Genomic DNA, 23,929 nt, shown 5'->3' with positions numbered 1-23,929 from the left:
CCTTCAATCAAGAACATATTCCACACTACAAGTAGCACACCCTGACTTATAAGTGGGACTGTAAAGAGTGGTTTATTTTTTCTCACCTGACAAGTCTAGTAGGCATCTTTTTTATTTTTATTTTATTTTTTATTATTATTTATTTTTTTTTTGTATTTTTCTGAAGTTCGAAACAGGGAGGCAGACAGACTCCCGCGTGCACCCGACTGGGATCCACCCGGCATGCCCACCAGGGGGCGATGCACTGCCCATCTGGGGCGTCGCTCCGTTGCAACCAGAGCCATTCTAGCACCTGAGGCAGAGGCCACAGAGCCATCCTCAGCACCCGGGCCAACTTTGCTCCAATGGACCCTCGGCTGTGGGAGGGGAAGAGAGAGACAGAGAGGAAGGAGAAGGGGAGGGGTGGAGAAGCAGATGGGCGCTTCTCCTGTGCGCCCTGGCCGGGAATCGAACCTGGTACTCCTGCACACCAGGCCGACGCTCCACCACTGAGCCAACCGGTCAGGGCCCCCTAGTAGGCATCTTAAGTGTCACCGGGGTTGGTGCACCGAGGACCTAGACTGTTCATCCTCTTACCTTCCTATTTTAGCACTTTGTTCCCACCATGCTACAAAGTGGCTGCCGCAGCTCCATGAAGGCCCTGAGGCAGCACTGTTCTACGAGGACAATAAAAGTTACTAGCACGTTTCCCTTTCAACATTGTTGGCCAGAACTGAGTCACACGTTCTCCCCACCTCAAGGGAGACTGAGATACCGAGTCTTTATTTGGCAAAGAAGAACCAAATTGCCATGGCTGCCTAGGAGCAAGGGGGTCTGTGCCCTGGGGATAGGCCTTCTGCTCTCTCTGGATTCTGCCGGCCAAGGCAGAGCCATAACCCAAAGCTGTGTGCCCTGGTCTGGCCACAGTGAGAGATCCCTCCGTGAGCAGCCGTGTCAGTGGCCTGGGGCCCCAAATGTTCCCACCTAGGCTAACAGTGCCCTCCATAGAACTCAGGAGTTTAGATGCTAGGCTTGTTCCCTCTTGGCCTTGCAGTGGAATATCCTGCCTACACATTGGTTTTGCCTTCCCGACAAGACAGCGCCCCAAAGGGAGTACCAATTCTCATGGCTTCTTTATAGCCCTAAGATAGATGGGCCAGCAGCCAAGGCACCGACAACGTGTGGTGACCCTGGCCAGCAGCTCAGCAGCGCCCCCCCTCCCCAGGGGGAGGGGAGGCAGTCTGGGGCCAGGCCCCCCCTGGAAGATCTCAGTGGAGCCTCTTCCTGGTCCTATGCCGACTCAGGTGTGAGCCCCGCTATTTGGGGAGGTGGAGGGTCCCACTGGCCCACCCATCCTAGCACTGGCCTCCTCCAGCTCCAGCTCCTCACCTCCATTTCTCCTAATGGGCTTTCTATTTGTTACTAACTCTTCTCTTGGGAGCACTTTACGATTACATCTCTATTTTAAATGCATGATTACCCTCCCTTACAGAGGAAAACTGCCCTCTCCCTCCCCCTCCAGGCCATGAAACCCTGAATAGCGGTCGGGATTCGAACCCCGCTTCATCAATTTCTTCCAGGGCGGCGTTTCCCCTCGGCTGTCCTAGATTCCCTCTGACTCCTCAGCATCGTCCTCTATCCAGTAGGAAAAAAACGTCCTTGAAAAAAAAAAAAAACGCTGACAGAGTCTTTTGAGCCTCGGCCGCACCCGTCGTCGTTCGAGCGGCAGCCGGAAGTAGCAATCAGTCGGCCGGAAGTGGGGCAGCCGGGCTGGGGTAGACCTGGAGGAGTTGCCGTGGTGGGGACGGGAGTCAGTCCGCGGGACCCCCCACCCCCGCCGTCTGTGGTCGCGGTGCCCGCGGTGGCCGGGCCCAGGTGAGTGGCGGCTGCCGGGGAGAAGGTCGCGCCGGCCGCTCTGGCCCGACCTGGGCCGTATGACCCGCGTCTCCCGGCCGGCACAGGGCCCGTCCGCCCGCGCGCTCCGAGGCCCCGGCTCTGCGCGGCTCTGCGCGTCCATCCAGGTCCGGGTGGCGGGCGTCTCCCGCAGGCCCGGCTCCGGGGAAAAAGAAGAAGTTCGGTGACGCCCCCCCAGCCACGCCGGAGAATTGCGACCTTGGTCGAGCGGCGGCTGTATCCGAACCTTGATTTTTATTTTTTATGATTTTTGTCCAGCTGTTGAGACAGAGCCGGTAGTCATAATAATACCGGCCGCCCCGCGCCGTCGCGAGAATGTAGCGAGAGGCACCTCTCTCTGCTCACACTGGAATATGCATGCGCATCCCTGAGGGAGCGAGAAGATTCCGGTCCTGGAGGTCCGGGGTGGGTGGGTGGGGGGGGTGTCTAAGATCCCTGGTGTTCTAACCAGCGTCCAGGTGCGGCTCACCGCCGTTCCCGGGCCACACCGAGCCGCGAGGCCCTCCAGTGTTTTGCTTAGTCCTGGGATTGTGGGGTGGGGTGGGGTGTGTGAGCCTTCTGTAAATATCAGTACGGTTTTGTGAACAGTTCCTGGTTGCACAAGCTTAACGAATGGTAGTATTGCTGTCTCCGTGTCCCCCCCCCCCCCCGGTTTTTCTCTCCAGGAATGAGATACATTCTTGCCGGTGCACTTTATGTGCACATCATGACACAGCTCCTTCTGCCCTGACTCAGGAAGCTTTTGGGGCGCTTTTGACAGCAGTTAGGTGAACCTATCTCCTGGGGTGATGATGGCTTCGCTGCTCACTCACTGTAGGACCCCCCCCCAACCCCGTTCCTCCAGCACTGCGTCCTGTGGGGCTGGTAGCCAGGTGCTTTAACACCCACATGGCTCACGTTTTGTGCTTCTGTGATTTGTGGCTGCTGTAACCCAAATTCATGTTTTCTGCACGTTGGGCACACTTCCAGTAGTTATAACAACTGCCTTTCAAGACGAACTAGATCCTGCAACTCACCTCTCCAAATGGTTCCGGGCAAGCTTGGGGGTGCGTTCAGAGCTGCCTGAGAGACCAGGGTAAACCCCGAAAACAGCGCCATATAATGACAACTGAGAAAGTGTGGCCTTTGGCCCTGATGCGGGTCTGATCTGTCAGTCTGGCACTCTTCCCCGTTCGTTGGTTTATTTTTTTCTGTCCTTCATCGTGCAGACAAAGTCAACTTTGATGCCAACGAATTTTGAAGTTCCCCCTTCCCTTGTTGGAAACACTATTTGTATGGCTTTGCAAATCTAAGAAGACAGATTTAAATTTTTTGTTTATTTATTTATTTATTTTACAGAGACAGAGAGTCAGAGAGAGGGATAGATAGGGACAGACAGACAGGAACGGAGAGATGAGAAGCATCAATTATTAGGGTTTTTTTGTTGTTGCGACACCTTAGTTGTTCATTGATTGCTTTCTCATAAGTGCCTTGACAGCGGGCCTTCAGCAGACCGAGCAACCCATTGCTTGAGCCAGCAACCTTGGGTCCAAGCTGGTGAGCTTTGCTCAAACCAGACGAGCCTGCGCTCAAGCTGGAGACCTCGGGGTCTCGAACCTGGGTCCTTCCTAATCCCAGTCCGATGCTCTACCCACTGCGCCACCACCTGGTCAGTGTCTAACACCCAGTGTCTAAGAAGACAGATTTAAAACCAAGTGTTGGATGGAGTTAACAGCGATAGGTACTTGGGACTGTTTATATGAGAACTATTTTCCATGTAGCTGTAGGGGTACAGGTACTTCTCTTCACCTGTCTGGATTTTGTCATTCCTCTAGTCGTCCCGCTTAGAGGGGCAGAGAGAACGTGAGATTCTGCTCTTTGTTCTAGTCAGAGCTTTTCTAACGGCAGAATCTTACCCGAGCCTGTAAGAACGACTCTAACAGAGTTGTCTGTGGGGTCTTGTCAGACTGGATATACCCAGGCCCTTCTTGCCGTTCTGAAGGAAGAACGCAGAGTATTGGAAGGGAAAGAGAGGGCCCCGAAAGCTAAAATAAGTTTCACAGGTGATTGTGAAGCATGGGAACTAGAGCGAAGTGGAGGGAATGGACAGTTAGACTTGATTTTGGTGTGACTTGGCCCTTCGGGCAGGACTTACCTTGACCTGGACACCTTTGCAGCAGTGCTTTGCCCTCCTAGCAGTTGTAGACCCCCATCTTGTAGGCCGTGCCCGTGTGGAAATACGCACAGAAGAGTCCAGCCCAGCTGGCATCTGCATTAACAGCTAAGGGTCCATGCTACTGACCTCTAAGCCCTCTGGGGCTTTAAAGCTTTGTAAACTCTCATCGGTAGACTCCAGCACCTCGAGAAAGTTAGTTTTCTTCTTAAGGTTGCCCAATAACTTATTTGCTGAGATAAAAATGGATTTTGAGCCTGACCATGTGGTGGCTCAGTGTCACCTAGAGTGTCAGCCTCGGATGCTTAGGACCTAGGTTTGAAACCTTGAGGTCACCAGCTTGAGCACAGGGTTGCCGGCTTGAGTGTGGGATCATAGACATGACCCCGTGGTCACTGGCTTGACCCATTGCCCCTGGCTTAAGCAGGGAGTCATTGGCTTGGCCAGAGACCCCTGGTCAAGAGACATAGGAGAAAGCAGTCAATGAACAACCAAGGTGCCGCAACTCTGAATTGATGCTTCTCATCTCTCACTAAAATAGAACAAAACAGGGTTTTGAAGTATCCAGTTATTTTATTTATTTACTTATTTTAGAGAGAGAAAAACATCGATTTGTTGTTCCACTTATTTATGCATTGGTTGATTCTTGTATGTCCCCTGGCTGCGGATTGAACCTGCAACTGTGGTGTATCAGGACGATGCTCTAACCAATTGAGCTACCTGGCTAGAGCCTTGAAGTATCCATTTATTTGTGGCAATTTTATCAGGACAGAAGAGGGTTAAACCTTTCCAGCAGAAACTAGAATTAAGAGAGGTCTACCCTTGCTGGATAGCTTGGTTGGCTGGAGCAGCCTTCCAGAACACAGAGGTTGCTGGTTCGATTCCCCGGTCAGGGCACATACAGGAGCAGCTTGATGTTCCTGTCTCTCAAAAAAGAAATAGATAAATAAATAAATACACTCTGTATGTAAGAGATGAAATCTGGGCAATGGCATATTCTGAGGGTGTTAGTACTTAATCTGCGGTCAGCATGGCTGCCGACTTCCTCCTGGCTCTGCTCTAACTTCTGGACTGTAGTTAAGGAAGCTGTTTTCGACCTTACCCACACCTGTACCTAGGAGGTGGAAAGGTAAGAGTCCTCGCTCGTATGAAATCATATGATTCGGTGTGGTTTGGGCAGCCATGCTTCAGGGGTCTGCGAGGCTCCACTCTGGTTCGTAGGGACTCCTGAGGAGGAGGTGGGGAGCAGGGCATACGTGGGCACTTAAACTAGGAAAGGGGCTTTGTGCCATGATGCCACGGCTGTTTGAGCCTTTGTAGAAGGCATCAGGAGTTGCGGGGCATCTCACAGTGTTCTCAGCGGTCTTCTGGATTCCCTGGGGGTCCTCAGTAAGGAGGAACTATCCCTCTTAGCCGTGTTTTCTCTACGCGGGCAACACATCTTACTGCCTTTTCTCTCCACTCCCCCCCTTTGAAAGAATCATTTGCGGGCCTGGCCGGTTGGCTCAGTGGTAGAGCGTCGGCCTGGCGTGTGGAGGGCCCGGGTTCAATTCCCGGCCAGGGCACACAGGAGAGGCGCCCATCTGCTTCTCCACCCCTCCCCCTCTCCTTCCTCTCTCTCTCTCCCCCTCCCGCAGCTGAGGCTCCAATGGAGCAAAAGATGGCCCGGGCGCTGGGGATGGCTCCGTGGCCTCTGCCCAGGCGCTCGAGTGGCTCTGGTCCCAACAGAGTGACACCCCGGATGGGCAGAGCATCGCCCCCTGGTGGGTGTGCCGGGTGGATCCCGGTCAGGCGCATGTGGGAGTCTATCTGACTGCCTCCCCGTTTACAGCTTCAGAAAAATGCAGAAAAGGAAAGAAAAAAAAAAAAGAATCATTTGCTAGAACATCAGTGTCTGACTGGGATAGGTCCCATGTTTTGAATTAATGTAGCTCTCTATTCACTTGTAAAAATACAGGCTAAGTCCCAAGATGGAAATAACAAGAACTGCAGTTGGCTTAGGGCACCCCTGTGCCAGACCTAGTATGAGCTACTTTATCTGCGGTCATTCCCATCCTTACAGCAGTTCTGTAAGGTAGGTGTTAGCAGCTCCCTGCTGTTGACGAGGAAAAGGACTTTGCAAACTTAGGAAGCCTGCCAGAGGACCCAGCCAAGGCACACAGTAGGGTCTGACATCAGGTACTGATTCATTCTAAAACAAACAGTGCTAGGGACAGGAGAGACAAGAAGGGGCCTCAGATTCCAGATGGGGGGTGGGGAGAACACGGAACAGTCTGGGGGGAGGGTTAGAACCTGAGGAGGTCAGAAGCCCCACCTTCCTCACACAGTCTGGGATCCTAACTACGACCACCGTTAGTCTGTACTACTTACTGAAAGAGCAAAGAGAAAACCTCTGAAACAACCAAAAACCCCACAAAACTTCAGAGGGAAATCTACATAAGAGGGTTTACAAGATGCCCCAGTATCAAGAAAAAAAGATCTATCACATTTGAAGACTTGAAAGTTGGGGAAGAGAGATCCAGGATGCAGGATGTAGGGTTCAGCGTAGGGGAGAAGCCAAGGGAAGCCCCAGGATGATGAGGAAGGAAGGTCCCAGGGCCAGAGCTGTGGACTGATACAGAGTAACAAGTTCCTGCTGGAGGAGATGATGATTACCTGCAACGTTCCAGGTCGATGCTTGATCCGCTGTCCGCAGCACCACCACTGGTCAGGCGTGGTATTTGTTACATTAATCCTTTTACTCTTCTCTATTAATGCCTTTTTTTTTTTCCTCTCTCTTTTTTCTTTCTTTTTTTTTTTCTGAAGCTGGAAATGGGGAGAGACAGTCAGACAGACTCCCGCATGTGCCCGACCGGGATCCACCCAGCACGCCCACCAGGGGCACCGCTCTGCCCACCAGGGGGCGATGCTCTGCCCCTCCGGGGCCTCGCTCTGCTGCGACCAGAGCCACTCCAGTGCCCGGGGCAGAGGCCAAGGAGCCATCCCCAGCGCCCGGGCCATCTTTGCTCCAATGGAGCCCTGGCTGCAGGAGGGGAAAAGAGAGACAGAGAGGAAGGAGGGGTGGGGTGGAGAAGCAAACGGGCGCTTCTCCTATGTGCCCTGGCCGGGAATCGAACCTGGGTCCCCTGCACGTCAGGCCAACGCTCTACCGCTGAGCCAACCAGCCAGGGCCTTTTTTTTTTTTTTTTTTTTTTAACAGAGACAGAGAGAGAGTCAGAGAGAGGGACAGACAGACAGGAACAGAGAGAGATGAGAAGCATCAATTATCAGTTTTTCGTTGCGGTTCCTTAGTTCATTGATTGCTTTCTCATATGTACCTTGACCAGGGGGCTAAAGCAGACCGAGTAACCCCTTGTTCTAGCCAGCGACCTTGGGTCCAAGCTGGTGAGCTTTGCTCAAACCAGATGAGCCCGCACTCAAGCTGGTGACCTTGGGGTTTCGAACCTGGGTCCTCCGCATCCCAGTACGACGCTCTATCCACTGTGCCACCGCGCCTGGTCAGGCTACTAACGCTTTTTAACCCCAGTGGAAAGGGGGAGGCTAATTTATCAAAGATGCAGTGAAGTCTCCCCCACGGAGAAGCTGTAGAGCGTCTTTCCTTTCATGTAAGTGTGGTTTAGGTGCCGGCCCCATCTGAGTTCTGTTTGTCCACTGACATTTGTGTGTGCTGTCTCATGTGTTGATGCCTGCTACACACTTATTTTATAAACCAGCCGCCTCCTCCTGGGTAAACATTTGCTGTCAGTTTGGGGGGATTTTTTCTGTTTTTTGTTTAGATAGCACAGCTATTGTAAAAAAAAAAAATTTTTGTCTTTTATTAAAGTTATTTCTTCAGATCGTTTCCCAAGACGAGATGAAAGACTGGAGGTCTGAGTAGTGTGCGGCTTGAGTTGTGCACGGTGTTGGACTAAGTCTGCAGCCCAGGGTCCGGACCAGGTCTTCTGAAAAGCCCTGTTCTGTCCACGGGGGAGGTCCATTGTGTCTCCACCTGCCTGTATTGCAGTATTAATGGAGATTCCCAGTGACTCTTTTGAGGCATAAATTGCCAATTGTCATCTAAATAGTAAAGAAAAAATATAAAATTTATTATTTTTCTAATTTTTCAGAGCTTGGCCGTCTGCATGCATAGGAGTACACTACTGGTCTATAGTAAACTTCCTGTAAAGGAGAAGACAGTCAATATTTCATAGCTTTGCAGGCCGTATATTTTCTGCCACATTTGCTCAGTTATTTTGCTCCTCTAGCGAGAGAGCAGCTATAAACGATACGTAATGAATGGCCTGCCGATGTTCAGATACTACTCCACTTACAAAAACAGGTGGAGGGCTAGATTTGGGCCGTTTGCTGATACCTGGTCTGTGGCATCTGGACCCTGGATTGATGGTTGGTGTGCAGAGTGGATTCCCCAGGCCGCAGCAGAGATCCAAGTCTGTAATGATTTCATGTGAAAGAATTCTGCTGGTTCACAGAGAAATGGGGGCACACGCTCCTGCCACCCAGAGAAACCCTTCTGGCTGAGTTCTCCGAAGAGAACCCCTCACCTGCCCTGTGGTCCCCGGTCCGTGTGCTGGGGGCTCTGGAAGGAAGAGGCTGCTGGGAGGTGTGCAGGCATTGCAGGAGGCCCCTCTGCTCCCCTCAGAACCCTCAGGATTCTCTGCAGCACCGGCTCTGCCCGGTCCGGGTCTCGGCAGCTCAGGGCTCCATAAGTTTTGCTTGTCAGGCTGTGGCACTTCTGAGTGGAAGGAAGGATGGTGAACATTCAGAGAAAGCAGGAGCACCGCAGCGTTCATTCTGTCACCTCTTGTGCTTTCTGCCACACGGGAGCAGTGGGCTAGTGCTGCTCACAGGCAGGGTCATCGCCTGCCCCTGACCTGCCGGGGGCATCCGGAGGAGAGCTGTGCCCCCCCGCCCCCCCCCCCAGGCAGGGCAGTGAGGTGCGTCGGGGCTTCCTGGACCCCGACCCAGCTCCGAGAGACTGCTTTCCACCAGCAAACTGACCGCAGGGCCTTGGCCTTCTGCCCTCTCCCACCAGAGCGTGTGAGTGTTTGAGTGTACTTCCCAATTGCGTGACTACTCGACAGCGTGGTTCAGACTCTGGTGTATACGCCTTCCGGAGAGGAGGCTGGGCATCTTCTAGTGGGGAGTGGAAAGAGCAACAGAGTCCTGTTATCAGAAGTTTTGTGCTTTGGGGATCTTTTTAAATTGATTTTAGAGAGGGTGGGGGAAGAGGAACATTGATCTGCTCCTGCATGTGTCCTGACCAGGGATCGAACCGGCTACCTCTGTGCTTTGGGAGGAGGCTCTAACCCGCCGAGCTGTCCAGCCAGGGCGAGTGTAATTAATTAAACTTTACACTAAAGCCCACTTTTTACTCTTGGTTTTAGCATGGCATCTTTTAGGCGCTTTCTTATTCTCTCTATGAGTCCTTTAAGCATTGCTGTCACAGAGATGGAATTGGTTGCTAACTTTGTTCCCAGCTTTCTTTCTAAAAAGCTGCCTGCCTTCCTGTTGGAAGTCAGCAGAGCAACCGTCTCTTCTCTAACCATCGCTGCTCTCCTTCTGCTGGGAAGGAGTTCTGGACTGAGTAGCCTTCCCGAGAGCTGTCTGGTAGGACCCCGCAGGTCACATGGAGTCTGTCCTTGATCAGTGCTGTCTTGTTTTGGCATTCACTGGTGTTGAACTCAATTAAGTGGACAGCACAGTTTTAATCCGTTTCTTATAATGTGTGAGTTTCGGTATTGTGATGGGTGGAAACCACTTATTCTTCATCTACCCTTTTTTCAGTGTCTGGCCCAGTCACTTGTGACCATGGCTCTTGTGAAGTGCCGAAGATTCCCAGGCAGTGTGTGTGGAGCGCCGCCCCGTCTGGCTGTCATCAGGCTCCACGTGAACCGGCAGCTGCCTGGTCGGACCTGTGAGGACTGGGCTCCGACAGCCGGAACCAGCAGCACTGACCCCAGAACGGCAGCCCTTCTCGTGTTACGGAAACCGCTAGGACATCGAGCGCTGTGCGGTCCTTCTGCCCACAGCGCAGCCCAGCGTGCGGCGTACTGGAATGTGGAGAGCTGCGCACAGCCCCGGGGACAGGTCCCTCGGGGACACAGCAGTCTCTGCCACCCTGCCTACAGAGTGGAGAGCACTGGCAGCACCTCCTGTTCTCGGAGGGTCCTGACAACCAGCAGCGCCCTCCTGAGTTTGGAATCCAGCCGGGCTCCGGCCTCCAAGGCCAGTCCGCTGAAGCCGGGCTCCCCTGGGGCCCTGAAAGCTGATGAAGAGGGCGTTGAAGTTTTTGATTCCTTTGAAGAGCCCCGAGTTTTCCTGCGGCTCAGGCCGGAGTACCAGCTGCACAGCTACAACAAGGCGGAGCCCTGCCAGCCCCTGTCTGTCTCAGAGAGCAAACTGATCCTGCACAAGGTCAGAGTGCATCGAGAGAGCCTGCAGCCTCGGACCATTGCCGATCACCTCTGCCGGCTGAGCGCCGTGCCCGCCGAGCAGCGCCCTGTGCTGCGCTCCAGCGCCAGCTTCGCCCTGCTCTGCCAGCTGAGCGTGAAGAACATTCAGCTCTTGGACGTCCCAGAGCTGATCCGTATTATGAAGGCCTTTGTCGGTTTGGGAATCCCGCACTCCCACCCCCTGCTGGATGTGTATGAAACCCGGTTCTGCCATAAGGTGTGGGAGATGAGTGTGGATCAGCTGCTCTTGGTAGCGGACCTCTGGCGGTACTTGGGCCGCAGAGCGCCTCGGTTTTTAGAGATCTTCTTCAGTTACCTGAACCTGCACTGGAAAGACCTCTCCTTGTCCCAGCTGATCCACTTGATCTATATCATAGGGGAGAGTCGGCAGGCACCCCCGGACCTGATGCAAAAACTGGAATCCTTGATCCTCAAGTATATAGACTCTATCAATTTAGAGGAGGCCGGCGCCATCTGTCTGGGGTTCTTCAAATCAAGTAGCAGCCTCTCCGAATTTGTCATGCGGAAGATTGGAGACTTGGCGTGTGCTGACATGCAGCATCTGAGCAGTTACGCCCTGGTGAACATTCTAAAAATGTTCCGTTTCACACACGTGGATCATGTCAGTTTCATGAAGCGATTTGGACAGGTTGCTCCTCAGCGGATTCCTTCCCTGGGAGTTCAGGGGGTCATGCACCTGACTCTCACCTGTTCCGCTTTGCGCGTCCTGGACGAAGGGGTGTTGAATGCCGTGGCCGCTTCTCTGCCTCCCAGGGTAGCGTACTGTCGCAGTAAAGATGTCGCCAAGTTCCTGTGGTCGTTCGGAACCCTGAACTATAAGCCGCCCAACGCGGAGGAGCTTTACTCCAGCCTGATCAACGAGATCCACAGGAAGATGCCGGAGTTCAGCCAGCACCCGGAGCACCTGCTGACGTGCCTGCTGGGCCTGGCCTTCGCCGAGCACTTCCCCGGGGAGCTCATCGATCTCGCCTTGAGCCCAGCGTTCGTCAGGCTAGCTCAGGAGAGGAGTCGGTTTGAACTCACCAAGGAGCTGTACACTCTCGACGGGTCGGTGGGCGTCGAGTGTCCGGGTTACACCGGCAGTCGCCTCAGCCCTCACCTGCAGCAGGAGGGGGCGGCGATGCTGTGGAATTCCGCCAGGAAGGACATGACCTCCAAGCCCGAGTTCCTGGAAGCTCTATTTCTACTGGAGACCATGCTGGGTGGGCCTCAGTACGTCAAGCACCACATGGTCCTGCCTCACACCCGCTCTTCCGACCTAGAGGTCCAGCTGGACGCGGACATGAAGCCGTTACCCTTTAACAGAGAGGCCACGCCCACGGAGGGTGGTGCCGCGTTCAAGCTCAAGCACGTGGGAGTCAGTCTTACGGACGATTTGATGAGTCAGCTACTCGGGGGGAGGTCAGGAGGGCGGGGCTACGGGGAAACTGAGTCCCAGACAGGGCAGCAGCCCGTGGAGGTAGAGAGGGTGGGGGCAGCCGGACCCTTGGGGACCTCGCTTCACAGTGTGATGGGCGGGGCGGGGGCCACGGAGGTGGCCGCCCCGGGCCCCCCAGCCTGCGTGCGGGCCCCCCACGTGAAGCTGGCCGTTCAGCTGACGAACAGGAACCAGTACTGCTACGGGTCCCGGCGCCTGCTCGGGCTGCACCACATGAAGCGGAGGCAGCTGGGCCAGCTGGGGTACCGCGTGGTGGAGCTGGCCCCCTGGGAGTGGCTCCCGCTGCTGACGCGCACCCGCCTGGAGAAGCTGGCCTTCCTCCACAAGAAGGTGTTCACCGCGGCCCTCTGACTCCGGCCTTTCCATTCCCCTGTGCCGCGGTCAGGAGCCCTGGGCCGGGTGTGGCGAAAGCAGGCGTCAGAGCTGGAACGTGGGTTTGTAGCAAAGTCACGCTTTGTGGAGACCTGATTGTGCTCTAGCCTGTGGCACATGGACGGTGGTGTGTGTCACTGTGGGTGGATTGTAACCTAGCCCCTCTGTAAAAGTTGCCGAATCGTGCAGGTCAATAATAAACATCGTAAAATTTCCTGTTTTCAAGTAATTTCCATCTCCTCTTTCTTTCTCTGTCTACCAATCTTGTCTCGCTGTTACTTTGAATTTTTAGGATAAAGTGTAGTTAGACATTGTCTGAAGCCAGCTTTTAAAAGTTGGTTTTCATATACTTTGTTACAAAATAAGAATCTTATACAACTTGATTTACTTTTCAGAAACCAGAGAGAAAGGAGAGTATTTTATTTATTTATTTTTAAATATTTTATTGATTGATTTTTAGAGAGAGAAAGGGGTGGGGGATGAACAGGAAGTAGCAGTTCATAGTAGTTTCTTGTATCAGCCTTGACCCGGCAAGCCCAGGGTTTCGAACCAGCGACCTCAGCGTTCCAGGTCGAGGCTTTGTCCACTGTGCCACTGCGGGTCAGGCAAAAGAGTGTTTTAAAAGAGAGGGTTTGTAAGTCAGTTTGTAAGTTAAGACAAAACTGAAAAATCACCAGTAGACCTGGCAACTTGGATATTACTTGATGACCTTGACAGTAGCAGTTTGACGTGAATTCTCAGCAGAAGCCTGCTTGCACACCTGTGGGGATGAGCAAGAGTTAAGGAATGAGTTGGAAATTCCTGGAGAACTCTGGAAGAGCCTGGGAAATGTTAGCAGGGTTTAAGGTAGGGCTGGGATTGCCGGATAGAATCTCGGATGCCGGGTTAAATCTGAGTTTCAGATAAGCAGTAAATTACGTTTTTGTGGTACATTGCGCATCAAACTGGCCATTTTAAACAACGTGTGCAATTCAGTTAAATAGTTTAGTACCTTTATATTGTCGTGCGAAGCCATTCATCACTGGAGTTCCGAACGTTTTCTTTACCACAAAAGGAAACGTCGGACTCTTTAAGTGGTTACTCCCTGTTTTCTCCGTTCCCCTGACCGTTGCCACTCCACTACCCATCTGCTCTCTGTCACTGTGGACTCAGCCTAGTCCAGATGTGCTTTTTAATGGAATTATACAGTAGGTAGCCCTGTTGTCTGGCTTCTTGTGCTCAAGGTTCATCCAGCCGGTGCCTCATTCCTCCTGTGGCTGTGCCTCGGGCCGTCTGGGCTGTTTGGAATGGAGCTGCTGTGCACAGTCCTGTACACGGCTTCTGTTTGAACCCCGGTTCCCGGTCCTCCTGTGGCTGTGCCTCGGGCCGTCGGGCTGTTTGGAACAGTGCTGCTGTGCACAGTCCTGTACACGGCTTCTGTTTGAACCCTGGTTCCTGGTCCTCCTGTGGCTGTGCCTCGGGCCGTCGGGCTGTTTGGAACAGTGCTGCTGTGCACAGTCCTGTACACGGCTTCTGTTTGAACCCCGGTTCCCGGTCCTCCTGTGGCTGTGCCTCGGGCCGTCTGGGCTGTTTGGAATGGAGCTGCTGTGCACAGTCCTGTACACACACCGGTTCCTGGTCTGCTTAGGTGTAGATCCGCAGGAGTGACGCTGCTGGATCTCTGGTGACTTCTCTGTGTAACTTCCTGAGGAGTGGCCACACTGTCCCACGGCGGCTCTGCCATTGAAAACTCCTAGCAGCAGTGTACTAGGGCTCCGTTTTTGCTAACACTGGTTATTTTTGGTGTTTAAAAAAAATTTTTTTTTTGATTTATTGATTGATTTTAAAGAGAGAAAGGAAGGGGTAGAGCAAAAAAACCATTCATTTGTTGTTCCCCTTAATTGTTCCACTTGATTCATTGGTTGCTTTCCATATGTGCCCAGCTGAAGCATCAAATCCGAAACCTTGGTGTGTGAGGACAGCACTGACTGACTGAGCTACTGGCCAGGGCGGGTGTGGTATTTTTTTTAAATAGCCACCTTGGTGCGTATGAAGTGGTTTTGATTTGCATTTCCCTAGTGACTAATGGTATTTAGCGTTTTCCAGGGTTTTTTAAATTGACTTTAGAGAGAAGGGAGACAGAGAGAGAGGAACATCAATCTGTTCCTGTATGTGCCCTGACTGGGAATCAAACCTCCAACCTCTGTGCTTCAGGACGATGCTCTAACCAGTTGAACTCTCTGGGCGGGGCTCAGTTTTAACAATATTAAGCTACCAGTCCATGAACACAGGATGTCTTTTCACTTATTTAGGTCTTCCTTAATTTCTTCTGTTAACATTCTGTAGTTTTCAATGTACAAGTCTTATACCTCCTCAGTTAAATTTATTCCTATTTTATTCTTTGTGATGCTATTGTAATGGGAATTATCTTAATTTCCTTTACAAACTTCTCCTTGTTAATGTGTAGGAATGCCACAGATTTACCCTGTACTTTTACCTAACTCTTTTATCAACTCTCGTAGTTTATTTGTATGTATGCATGTGAATTCTTTAGGATTTTCTCTGTATAGGATCATGTGGTTTGTGGATAGAGATAGTTTTACTTCTGTTTCCTTTGGGTATCCTCTTTATTTATTTTTCTTGCCTGAGTGCTGGCTAGACTTTCCAGTACGGGATGGAATAGACGTGGTGAGAGGGCGTGTCCTCATCTTGTTCCTGATCTTAGCGGGCGTTCCTTCAGCTTCTCACCATTGCGTTATTAGCTGTGGGTTTTTCCTCAACGCCCCTCGTTGTGTTGAGGAAGTTCCTTTCTATTCCTAGTTTACTGAATGTGCAATAAATAATTTGTTTAGTCTGTTTCCCAAATAACACATGGGACATTCTAATAGTAATGGGGAAAATCTGTTGTTTATCATGAGCATTTAAAAATTTTTTTTTTTTTTCATTTTTCTGAAGCTGGAAACAGGGAGAGACAGTCAGACAGACTCCCGCATGCGCCCGACTGGGATCCACCCATCACGCCCACCAGGGGCGAAGCTCTGCCCACCAGGGGGCGATGCTCTGCCCATCCTGGGCGTCGCCATGCTGCGACCAGAGCCACTCTAGCGCCTGGGGCAGAGGCCACAGAGCCATCCCCAGTGCCCGGGCCATCTTTGCTCCAATGGAGCCTTGGCTGCGGGAGGGGAAGAGAGAGACAGAGAAGGAAAGCGCGGCGGAGGGGTGGAGAAGCAAATGGGCGCTTCTCCTGTGTGCCCTGGCCAGGAATCGACATTTAAAATTTTTATTTGCTAAGTGGGCAACCGTAAAAAAGGCACAGTACCAAGGCAGGTTTTTTGTTTTGTTTTTTGGGTTTTTGTTTTTTTTTTTGTATTTTTCTGAAGTTGGAAACGGGGAGGCAGTCAGACAGACTCCCACATGCGCCTGACCGGGATCCACCCGGCATGCCCACCAAGGGGGTGATGCTCTGTCCATCTGGGGCGTCACTGTTGCAACCAGAGCCATTCTAGCGCCTGAGGCAGAGGCCACAGAGCCATCCCCAGTGCCCGGGCCAACTTTGCTCCAATGGAGCCTTGGCTGCGAGAGGGGGAGAGAGAGAGAGAGAGAGGAAGGAGAGGGGGAGGGATGGAGAAGCAGATGGGCGTTTCTCCTGTGCACCCTGGCCGGGAATCAAACCCGGGACTTCCACATGCTGGGCCGACGCTCTACCACTGAGCCAACCGTCCAGGGCCTTCAAGGCAGGGTTTTTTGGCTGGGCTGTTGAGGGCAGAAGAGACTTGAATGTTTCTACGTTGAGGAAAGAAAGGGTCCAGTACTCAGAGATGACTTGAGGATTCAGGAAAGGGGCAAGAACAGAGGGAAGAAGGCCCGAGGGCAGGGGCGGAGTGAGGTCAGGGTTGTATGTGGAGAGCCTGCCTGCCTCACCTGGGTGCCCTAGGGTTTTGCTGACAGGCTATCTAGGCTCTGAGTAAATGGTATTAGACTCTGTCCATGCCCTCATTTTGAGTTCATGGGTCTCTTAAAAAACTGGACCCATCTGTGCCCTGCTTTGAGCCTGTGAGTTTTTAAAATGTGTCTACTTGTGCCCAGCCAGGTGCCTTGCGCATGCTAGGACCTTGGAGAGTGAGTTGGCTCCGAGTGTGTAGGGTTGCAGCTTCTCCGGGGCCCTCGCCTATGTCCTGGTCTCTGTGCCCCTCTTCCTGGCGAGGACTGGGTGGGACAGGCTGGGACAGCCGTCTTTCCTTCTAACCAGCTCTAAGAAGAATGCACGTAAGTCAGACTTTTTTTCATGGATGGGCAAGTAACTCAGTATAGAAATTGTAAGAAGTATTGTACTTCCTTAAAAGCTGAAGGGCCCAATTTATGAAATTGCTCAGTGCATTGGTATTCCACCCACTCCTTGAGGTTAAATGCTTTTCTCTTGTTTGACAGGTAATCTTTTCTTCTTTTTTCTTTTCCTCTGTAACCTGTTTGAGCCTAGTCTTTAAAATACGTGTGACTGCCAGAATTCCTTTCCCTCACAGTTCCGTGAGGCTCAGGATCAGGTTGTGTAACTCAGCCCGGCGGCAGCTTTGTAGCCGAAGGAAGACAGCTGCTCGGGGGCCGAGAAAGGGTCACGGTCACCTTATTCTTGTCTAAATTCTTCTTCTTCCACGCTCCCCCCCCCCCCCCCCCCGTGTCTTCAACAACGAAAGCGATTGCCTGGCTGCTTCAGGTTCCAAAGCAGCACAGACAGCAGCCTTCCAGTTGGGGGGCCCAGCCTGGCCTGGTTTGCCCGGGGCGCTCCCAGCTTCGGCCCTGAGAGCCCCACATTCCAGAATACCTCCATCCTGCGTGGACCTCAGGGGTGGGGACCCCACCTTCAGTCTCTTCTCAACCCTTCCCTTCTCAGCCTTCCCCTCTCTCCGCCCGAGTGCAGGGGGCAGGGAGAAGGGGCTGTCCCGTCCTGTCGGGCTGTCGGCCGCAGGCAGTGCTGTGGGCATGCACCCAGACCCTGTCCCTTTCCCACGTCACCCTGAGGCCTCGGGAGTCCTCAGGGTGTCACTACTTACATCGACTTGAAACGTCGGGCAGGGAAAAAGCAACTCACCCCACGACTGGAATACATTGCGTATTTTAAGTTCCTGCTTGTCCACAGCTCTTCGAGGGCACCTGTTCCTAATACAGAGTTCTGACAGGCGTGTGATCCTGACTCTTCTGCTCTGTGCTCTTTTTCTTTGCGTGTGCCTTTGCATTTTTCTACATAGCCGTATTTATCATTTAAGCGACAGGTGCAGCACGAATAAGTGTGTTACTCAGGATTGCTTCTTCCAGGCTGGGTTGTGGAATTACCAGAAGTGTTCAGTAGAGAGGCTTAGGACTTCAGGACTCCTGCAAGTCAGAGTAGTTGGGTTTATAAAATGCTCCTTCAAGGGCAGTGCAGGTGAGGGGCTGTCCTGTATCTTCACTGTGGTGGGGATGACAGATCTGTGCACAGAGTGAAGTTGCACAGAACTAAGTACACAGGCACAAGTGAGTGCCTGCACGACAGGGAATCTGATGGAAGGACTGGGTCGGAGTCTGTTTCCTGGTCGTGATGTTACACTGTAGCTGTGCATGGTGTTACCACGGAGGTTAAGCTGGTTGAGGTTTCTGAACACTGTGAACCTACAGTGATCTTAAAAAGTTAATTACAAATTTTTTTAAATGAAAGATTTCTTGTGAGGTAGCTTTGAAACCCTTGAGAGATACTCGGTGATGTGTTAAATCCCCCCATGTTCCTCCTCTCCTCATCTTAAGGAATGCCCCTCCCTCCATGAAAAAAATTGAAGGAAGGATATGTCAAGGGAAAAACTGAGACTGCTAGTTTATTTCTAAGTAGTTTGTACTTTGATACTCATTTGATGTCTTCTGGAAGCCATTTGCAAAGATAGCCCCTCATGTAGTGCAAAGAAAGATGGCAGGGACCCGTCAACTCAAGGAAAAAGAAACCCTTTGAAGGGTGAGCTGCCACTGAGTGGTTGGGGACCACTGCTTTTATTCAGGGCGTTAATGGCAGACTTTTTGTTTGTGTCTTTTTTTTTCTTTTAAACTGGTTATAATAAGCCTTCTCTGACTTCTCTCCGACCAGTGGCTTTCAACATTTTTTTTTTTTTGTATTTTTCTGAAACTGGAAATGGGGAGAGACAGACAGACTCCCGCATGCGCCCTACCGGGATCCACCCGGCACGCCCACCAGGGGGCGACGCTCTGCCCACTAGGGGGCGATGCTCTGCCCCTCCGGGGTGTCGCTTCGTCTTGACCAGAGCCACTCTAGCGCCTGGGGCAGAGGCCAAGGGCAGAGGCCAAGGAGCCATCCCCAGCGCCCGGGCCATCTTTGCTCCAATGGAGCCTCGCTGCAGGAGGGGAAGAGAGAGCAGAGAGGAAGGAGAGGGGGAGAGGTGAAAAGGCAGATGGGTGCCTCTCCTGTGTGCCCTGGCTGGGAATCGAACCCGGGACTTCTGCACGCCAGGCTGACGCTCTACCACTGAGCCAACCGGCCAGGGCCTCAACTTTTTTTTTTACTACAACTCAGTAAGAAATACCTTTTACACCCAAACCTAGGGAGGAAAGGGTGGGGTGGGGAAAGAAACATGCAGTTCTCTATCTATATCTGAAACAAGTCTCCCAAAACACTGGTCATCCTCCTGTGTGCCACACTCTGACATTTCCTGTTCTTTTTGTTTTTTTCCCAAAAGTTTATGTCTTGATTTTAGCGAGAGAGGAAGGGAGAGAGATAGGAAACGGGAACATTGATCTGCTCCTGTATGTGCCCTGACCAGGGATCGAACCCGCAGCCTCTGCACTTGGGGACAGAGCTCTAACCCACCGACCCATCCGGCCAGGGCTCCTTTCTATTCCTAACTTTTTTAAATGCTGACGATGGCTCAGTTATTTGAGTTCATGATTCTCGATCTGTGGTCTGAAGAAACAGTCCCCCAGCCCACCAGCGAAGGGGTCTGGAGCCCCAGGGCATAACTCAGAAGGCCCTCCCCGTGGGGTTTCACCTGCCTGTGCCGCTTCCTCCTTCCCCTCCGGCTTCCTCGGGGCGCAGGGACACTCAGCGCAGTCCGGCTCTGGGCCTCGACTCTCCCTGTGCCCTTCCCCTTTCTTCCTCTTCTTTCTTGTACCTTGGCTCCGATAGTCAAACACGGGGTGTCCCTTGTACCGTGACTGTGTAGCATTTGTCACTCTTCAGAACTGCCGTGAGGTCAGCCATGTGTCCTCGTTGTCCCAGTTCAAAGTGGTACAACGGGCAATTCTTCCCTGACTTCTGGGTATACGTTTGGCCAGTGTGTTTTTTTTCAAATTTTTTCATCAAGAGCCACAAAAAACAAAACAAAATCAAACAAACAAAAAAAGATACATGTTTTATTGATTCGTATATAAAGACTGGAGAACAGGACCATGAGGGAGTGAAAATGAATAAACTATACATTTCAACACAGAAAACCTTAAAATATTAGTGGTTAATAGAAAAGCAACTTTCAAAATGATACTCATGGTGTGTTATCATTAAGGTACTTTAAAAAAGTATAACACGGTGTTGTTTATGGATACACACATTCCTAGACTGCTCTGAGTGAGCACCAGCTGCAGGTGCTTCTTGGGAAGAAGGAAGAAGGAATGGGGTTGGTGGTTTTTCTTGTTTATATCAGATAAATTTTGCTCTTAACACTGAAATGAGAAGCAATCCAGGTGGTAGGTGTGTATCTACTATGTTGTGATCTTGACCTTTTTACCTGAAAATTCTTGTAATGAGAAGACACAGTTTCTGGAATGAACATGGACGTATCTGCTGGTGAACCTCGTGTCGTGACCTTGCTGTCTTACGCCAGTATTATCCGGCTCCGGGCCACTTCTCTGAACTGCAGGGCACTGTGCTGTGATCTGGGTTCCCGCCCTCCCCCAGTTTACACTCAGACCTAGTCTTTCCTGTACTTAGACGCCAGGTTTGGAGAGGAGGCTGAAGTCTCCCCTGGACGGTGCTTGTGGACAGTTCAGGTAGCACTCGGCATGGCCCAGACGGGACGGAGGAGGCAGCCCTCCTGGGTGAGGCTGTTTGTCTGCGTTTTCTTGTGGTGAGCTGGGCCAGACTAAGCACCAGGCAGGAGGCACCTGACCTTAAAGTATCCAGGGGTGTTGGACCCAGAAAGGTGATAAAAGCATGCAGAGACCTCGATGGCAAGCTGTCCTGTGGGCACCTACAGTGTTTGGGTATCACTGTCTCCCAGGGAAACAGATGCCATCATTTCTAAGTTGTTTTTAAAAGGGTCTGCCACAGGCCCTGGCCAGTTGGCTCAGCGATAGAGCGTTGGTCTGGCATGTGGAAGTCCCGGGTTCGATTCACGACCAGGGCACACAGGAGAAACGCCCATCTGCTTCTCCACCCCTCCCCCTCTCCTTCCTCTCTGTCTCTCTCTTCCCCTCCCGCAGCCGAGGCTCCATTGGAGCAAAGTTGGCCTGGGCGCTGAGGATGGCTCCATGGCCTCTGCCTCAGGCGCTGCTAGAATGGCTCTGATTGCTGCAGAGCATCGCCCCCTGGTGGGCATGTCGGGTGGATCCCGGTCGGGCACATGCGGGACTCCATCTCTCTGCCTCCCTGCTTCTCACTTCAGAAAAATACAAAAACCCCACAAAAAACAATAAAAGGTTCTGTCACACTTGTCCCGTAAGGGCACAGTCACTGTTTCAATTTGATCTCTAGTCCTAATTTGTTTTTAGTCACCCCCCCACCCCCATCATTCTTTATTATTATTACTACTAGTATTATTATTATTACTACTACTAGTATTATTATTACTACTATTATTATTACTACTACTAGTATTATTATTATTACTACTATTATTATTATTACTACTAGTATTATTATTATCATTACTACTAGTATTGTTTTTTTAGAGTGGTTTTGGCTTTACAGAAAAACTGAGCAGGGTGTTCCATGTGCCTCCTCCCCTTGCCCACAGGTGCTGCTGTTACTGACTTCTTGCATTTCTAGGGTATGTTTTTGTTTGTTTGTTTGTTTTGTGACAGAAACAGAGACAGAGAGAGGGACACATAGGGACAGACAGGAAGGGAGAGAGATGAGAAGCATCAATTATTAGTTGCAGCTCCTTAGTTGTTCATTGATTGCTTTCTCATATGTGCCCTGACTGGGAGTGGGGGGGACTACAGCAGAGCGAGTGACCCCTTGCTCAAACCAGCGACCACGGAGTCATGTCTATGATCCCACGCTCAAGCCAGCGACCTCGGGTTTCGAACCTGGGTCCTCTGCGTCACTGCCTGGTCAGGCTGCGGTACATTTGTTAACACTTGATGAGCCAGTGTTGGTGCATTGTTGTTAACCGAAGTCCACAGGTTACATTAAGGTTCATTTGTTTTGCTGTCCAGCTCTGGGATTTGACAGATGCGTGATGTCACGTGTCTGTCATTGTGGTGTCTTACAGGGTAGCCTCACTGCCTGACCGTTCCGTTTTGATCTCTGTCCTTCACGTGTTTAGCATAAGGGCTTGTGAATATTCCACGTACACAGTATTATCTCAAACTCTGCCGCAGTCAAATAGAAGAGTATCCTAGGGAGAAAAGTAAGTTTTAAAATGAGAAAAAAATGTGTTCTAGCTCATCAGTCTGTTAGAGAAGGAAAATAACAAGAGTCAATACGCAGAGAAAATCAGAATACAAAGTGTAGGGTTTTTTCCCCCAAAAAACCCTATGAAAATTAGAATGCTTTGTGAACATAAAAAGAGAACTTCAATCTATACAATCAACATTATGTTCAAAGATGAGGCCCTAGAGGCGTCTCCTAACGGGAGCAAGCGGAGCAGCTCTGCTGTCATTCCATGTAATTCTGGAAGTTGCAGCTATGTAATAAGGTGGGAGACAGATAAGGGTTACCGTTTTGAGAAAGAGGCTCATTATTATTGAGACTGTAGAAGCCTCCAAAAAAAAAACCCCAAACAAACAAAAAGAAAACAAAACCCACGAAACTAAAATCTGTTAAAATCAACATCGTCAAGGAGACAACTGAGCACAAAATGAAGACACCAGAGTGAGAAGTTTCCTTATACAGGATAACTGGTGAGGAAAATTAACGGGCGAAAGGACCCCATTTATACAGGATAACTGGTGAGGAAAATTAACGGGGTGAAAGGACCCCATTTATACAGGATAACTGGTGAGGAGAATTAACGGGCGAAAGGACCCCGTTTATACAGGATAACTGGTGAGGAAAATTAACGGGCAAAAGGACCCCGTTTATACAGGATAACTGGTGAGGAAAATTAACGGGCGAAAGGACCCCGTTTATACAGGATAACTGGTGAGGAAAATTAACGGGGTGAAAGGACCCCATTTTTTTTTTTTTATTTTTTTTTATTTTTTTTTTTTTTATTTTATAATTTTATTTTTTAAATGGGGTGACATCAATAAATCAGGATACATAGATTCAAAGATAACAAGTCCAGGTTATCTTGTCTTTCAATTATGTTGCATACCCACCACCCAAAGTCAGATTGTCCTCTGTCACCTTCTATCTTGTTTTCTTTGTGCCCCTCCCACCCCCTATCCCTCTCCCATTCCCCCCTCCCCCCCGTAACCACCACACTCTTATCAATGTCTCTTAGTTTCACTATTATGTCCCACCTACGTATGGAATAATACAGTTCCTGTTTTTTTCTGATTTACTTATTTCGCTTCGTATCATGTTATCAAGATCCCACCATTTTGCTGTAAATGTTCCGATGTCATCATTTCTTATGGCTGAGTAGTATTCCATAGTGTATATGTGCCACATCTTCTTTATCCAGTCATCTATTGATGGGCTTTTTGGTTGTTTCCATGTCCTGGCCACTGTGAACAATGCTGCAATAAACATGGGGCTGCATGTGTCTTTACGTATCAATGTTTCTGAGTTTTGGGGATATATACCCAGTAGAGGGATTGCTGGGTCATAAGGTAGTTCTATTTTCAGTTTTTTGAGGAACCACCATACTTTCTTCCATAATGGTTGTACTACTTTACATTCCCACCAACAGTGTATGAGGGTTAAAAGGACCCCATTTATACAGGATAACTGGTGAGGAGAATTAACGGGCGAAAGGACCCCGTTTATACAGGATAACTGGTGAGGAGAATTAATGGGCAAAAGGACCCCATTTATACAGGATAACTGGTGAGGAAAATTAACGGGCGAAAGGACCCCATTTATACAGGATAACTGGTGAGGAAAATTAACGGGGTGAAAGGACCCCATTTATACAGGATAACTGGTGAGGAGAATTAACGGGCGAAAGGACCCCGTTTATACAGGATAACTGGTGAGGAGAATTAACAGGCGAAAGGACCCCATTTAATCAGGATAACTGGTGAGGAAAATTAACGGGCGAAAGGACCCCATTTATACAGGATAACTGGTGAGGAAAATTAACGGGTGAAAGGACCCCATTTATAAGTAGCAAGCAAGTAAAAAGAAACATGTAGGACCCCTTAAGAAAAAAAATGTCAAAATTGTACTAAGACAAAACTCTACTTAAGATTTTTTATCCTAAAGGCCCTGGCCAGTAGCCCAGGTGGTTAGAGCGTCATCCCAATGTGGCAGGGTTGCGG

At 50.7% G+C, this 23,929-nt stretch overlaps 2 protein-coding genes across 3 annotated transcripts in view; both read left to right on the top strand.

Annotated features, from left to right (window-relative positions):
* The first annotated feature begins 1,719 nt into the window (after positions 1-1,719).
* Positions 1,720-12,538, top strand: FASTKD5 (FAST kinase domains 5). Its single transcript, XM_066237091.1, has 2 exons — positions 1,720-1,854; positions 9,830-12,538. The coding sequence occupies exon 2, from the start codon at positions 9,854-9,856 to the stop codon at positions 12,305-12,307; it is 2,454 nt and encodes an 817-aa protein (XP_066093188.1). The 5' UTR covers positions 1,720-1,854; positions 9,830-9,853; the 3' UTR covers positions 12,308-12,538.
* Positions 1,725-23,929, top strand: part of UBOX5 (U-box domain containing 5) — a 29,482-nt gene continuing 7,277 nt past the window's right edge. For both annotated transcript variants that reach the window (XM_066237096.1, XM_066237095.1), the window contains exon 1: positions 1,725-1,854. The gene's annotated coding sequence lies outside the window, so the exon portion shown is untranslated. The remainder of the gene's footprint in view (positions 1,855-23,929) is intronic.

The sequence above is a fragment of the Saccopteryx bilineata genome, chromosome 6 (genome assembly GCF_036850765.1).
Source record: "Saccopteryx bilineata isolate mSacBil1 chromosome 6, mSacBil1_pri_phased_curated, whole genome shotgun sequence".
Taxonomy (NCBI): Eukaryota; Metazoa; Chordata; class Mammalia; order Chiroptera; family Emballonuridae; genus Saccopteryx; species Saccopteryx bilineata.
This window is presented reverse-complemented; position numbering and strand designations above follow the sequence as displayed.

Coding starts and splice junctions, on each gene's coding strand:
- FASTKD5 (XM_066237091.1), top strand. CDS start 9,854: ATGGCTCTTGTGAAGTGCCGAAGATTCCCAGGCAGTGTGTGTGGAGCG.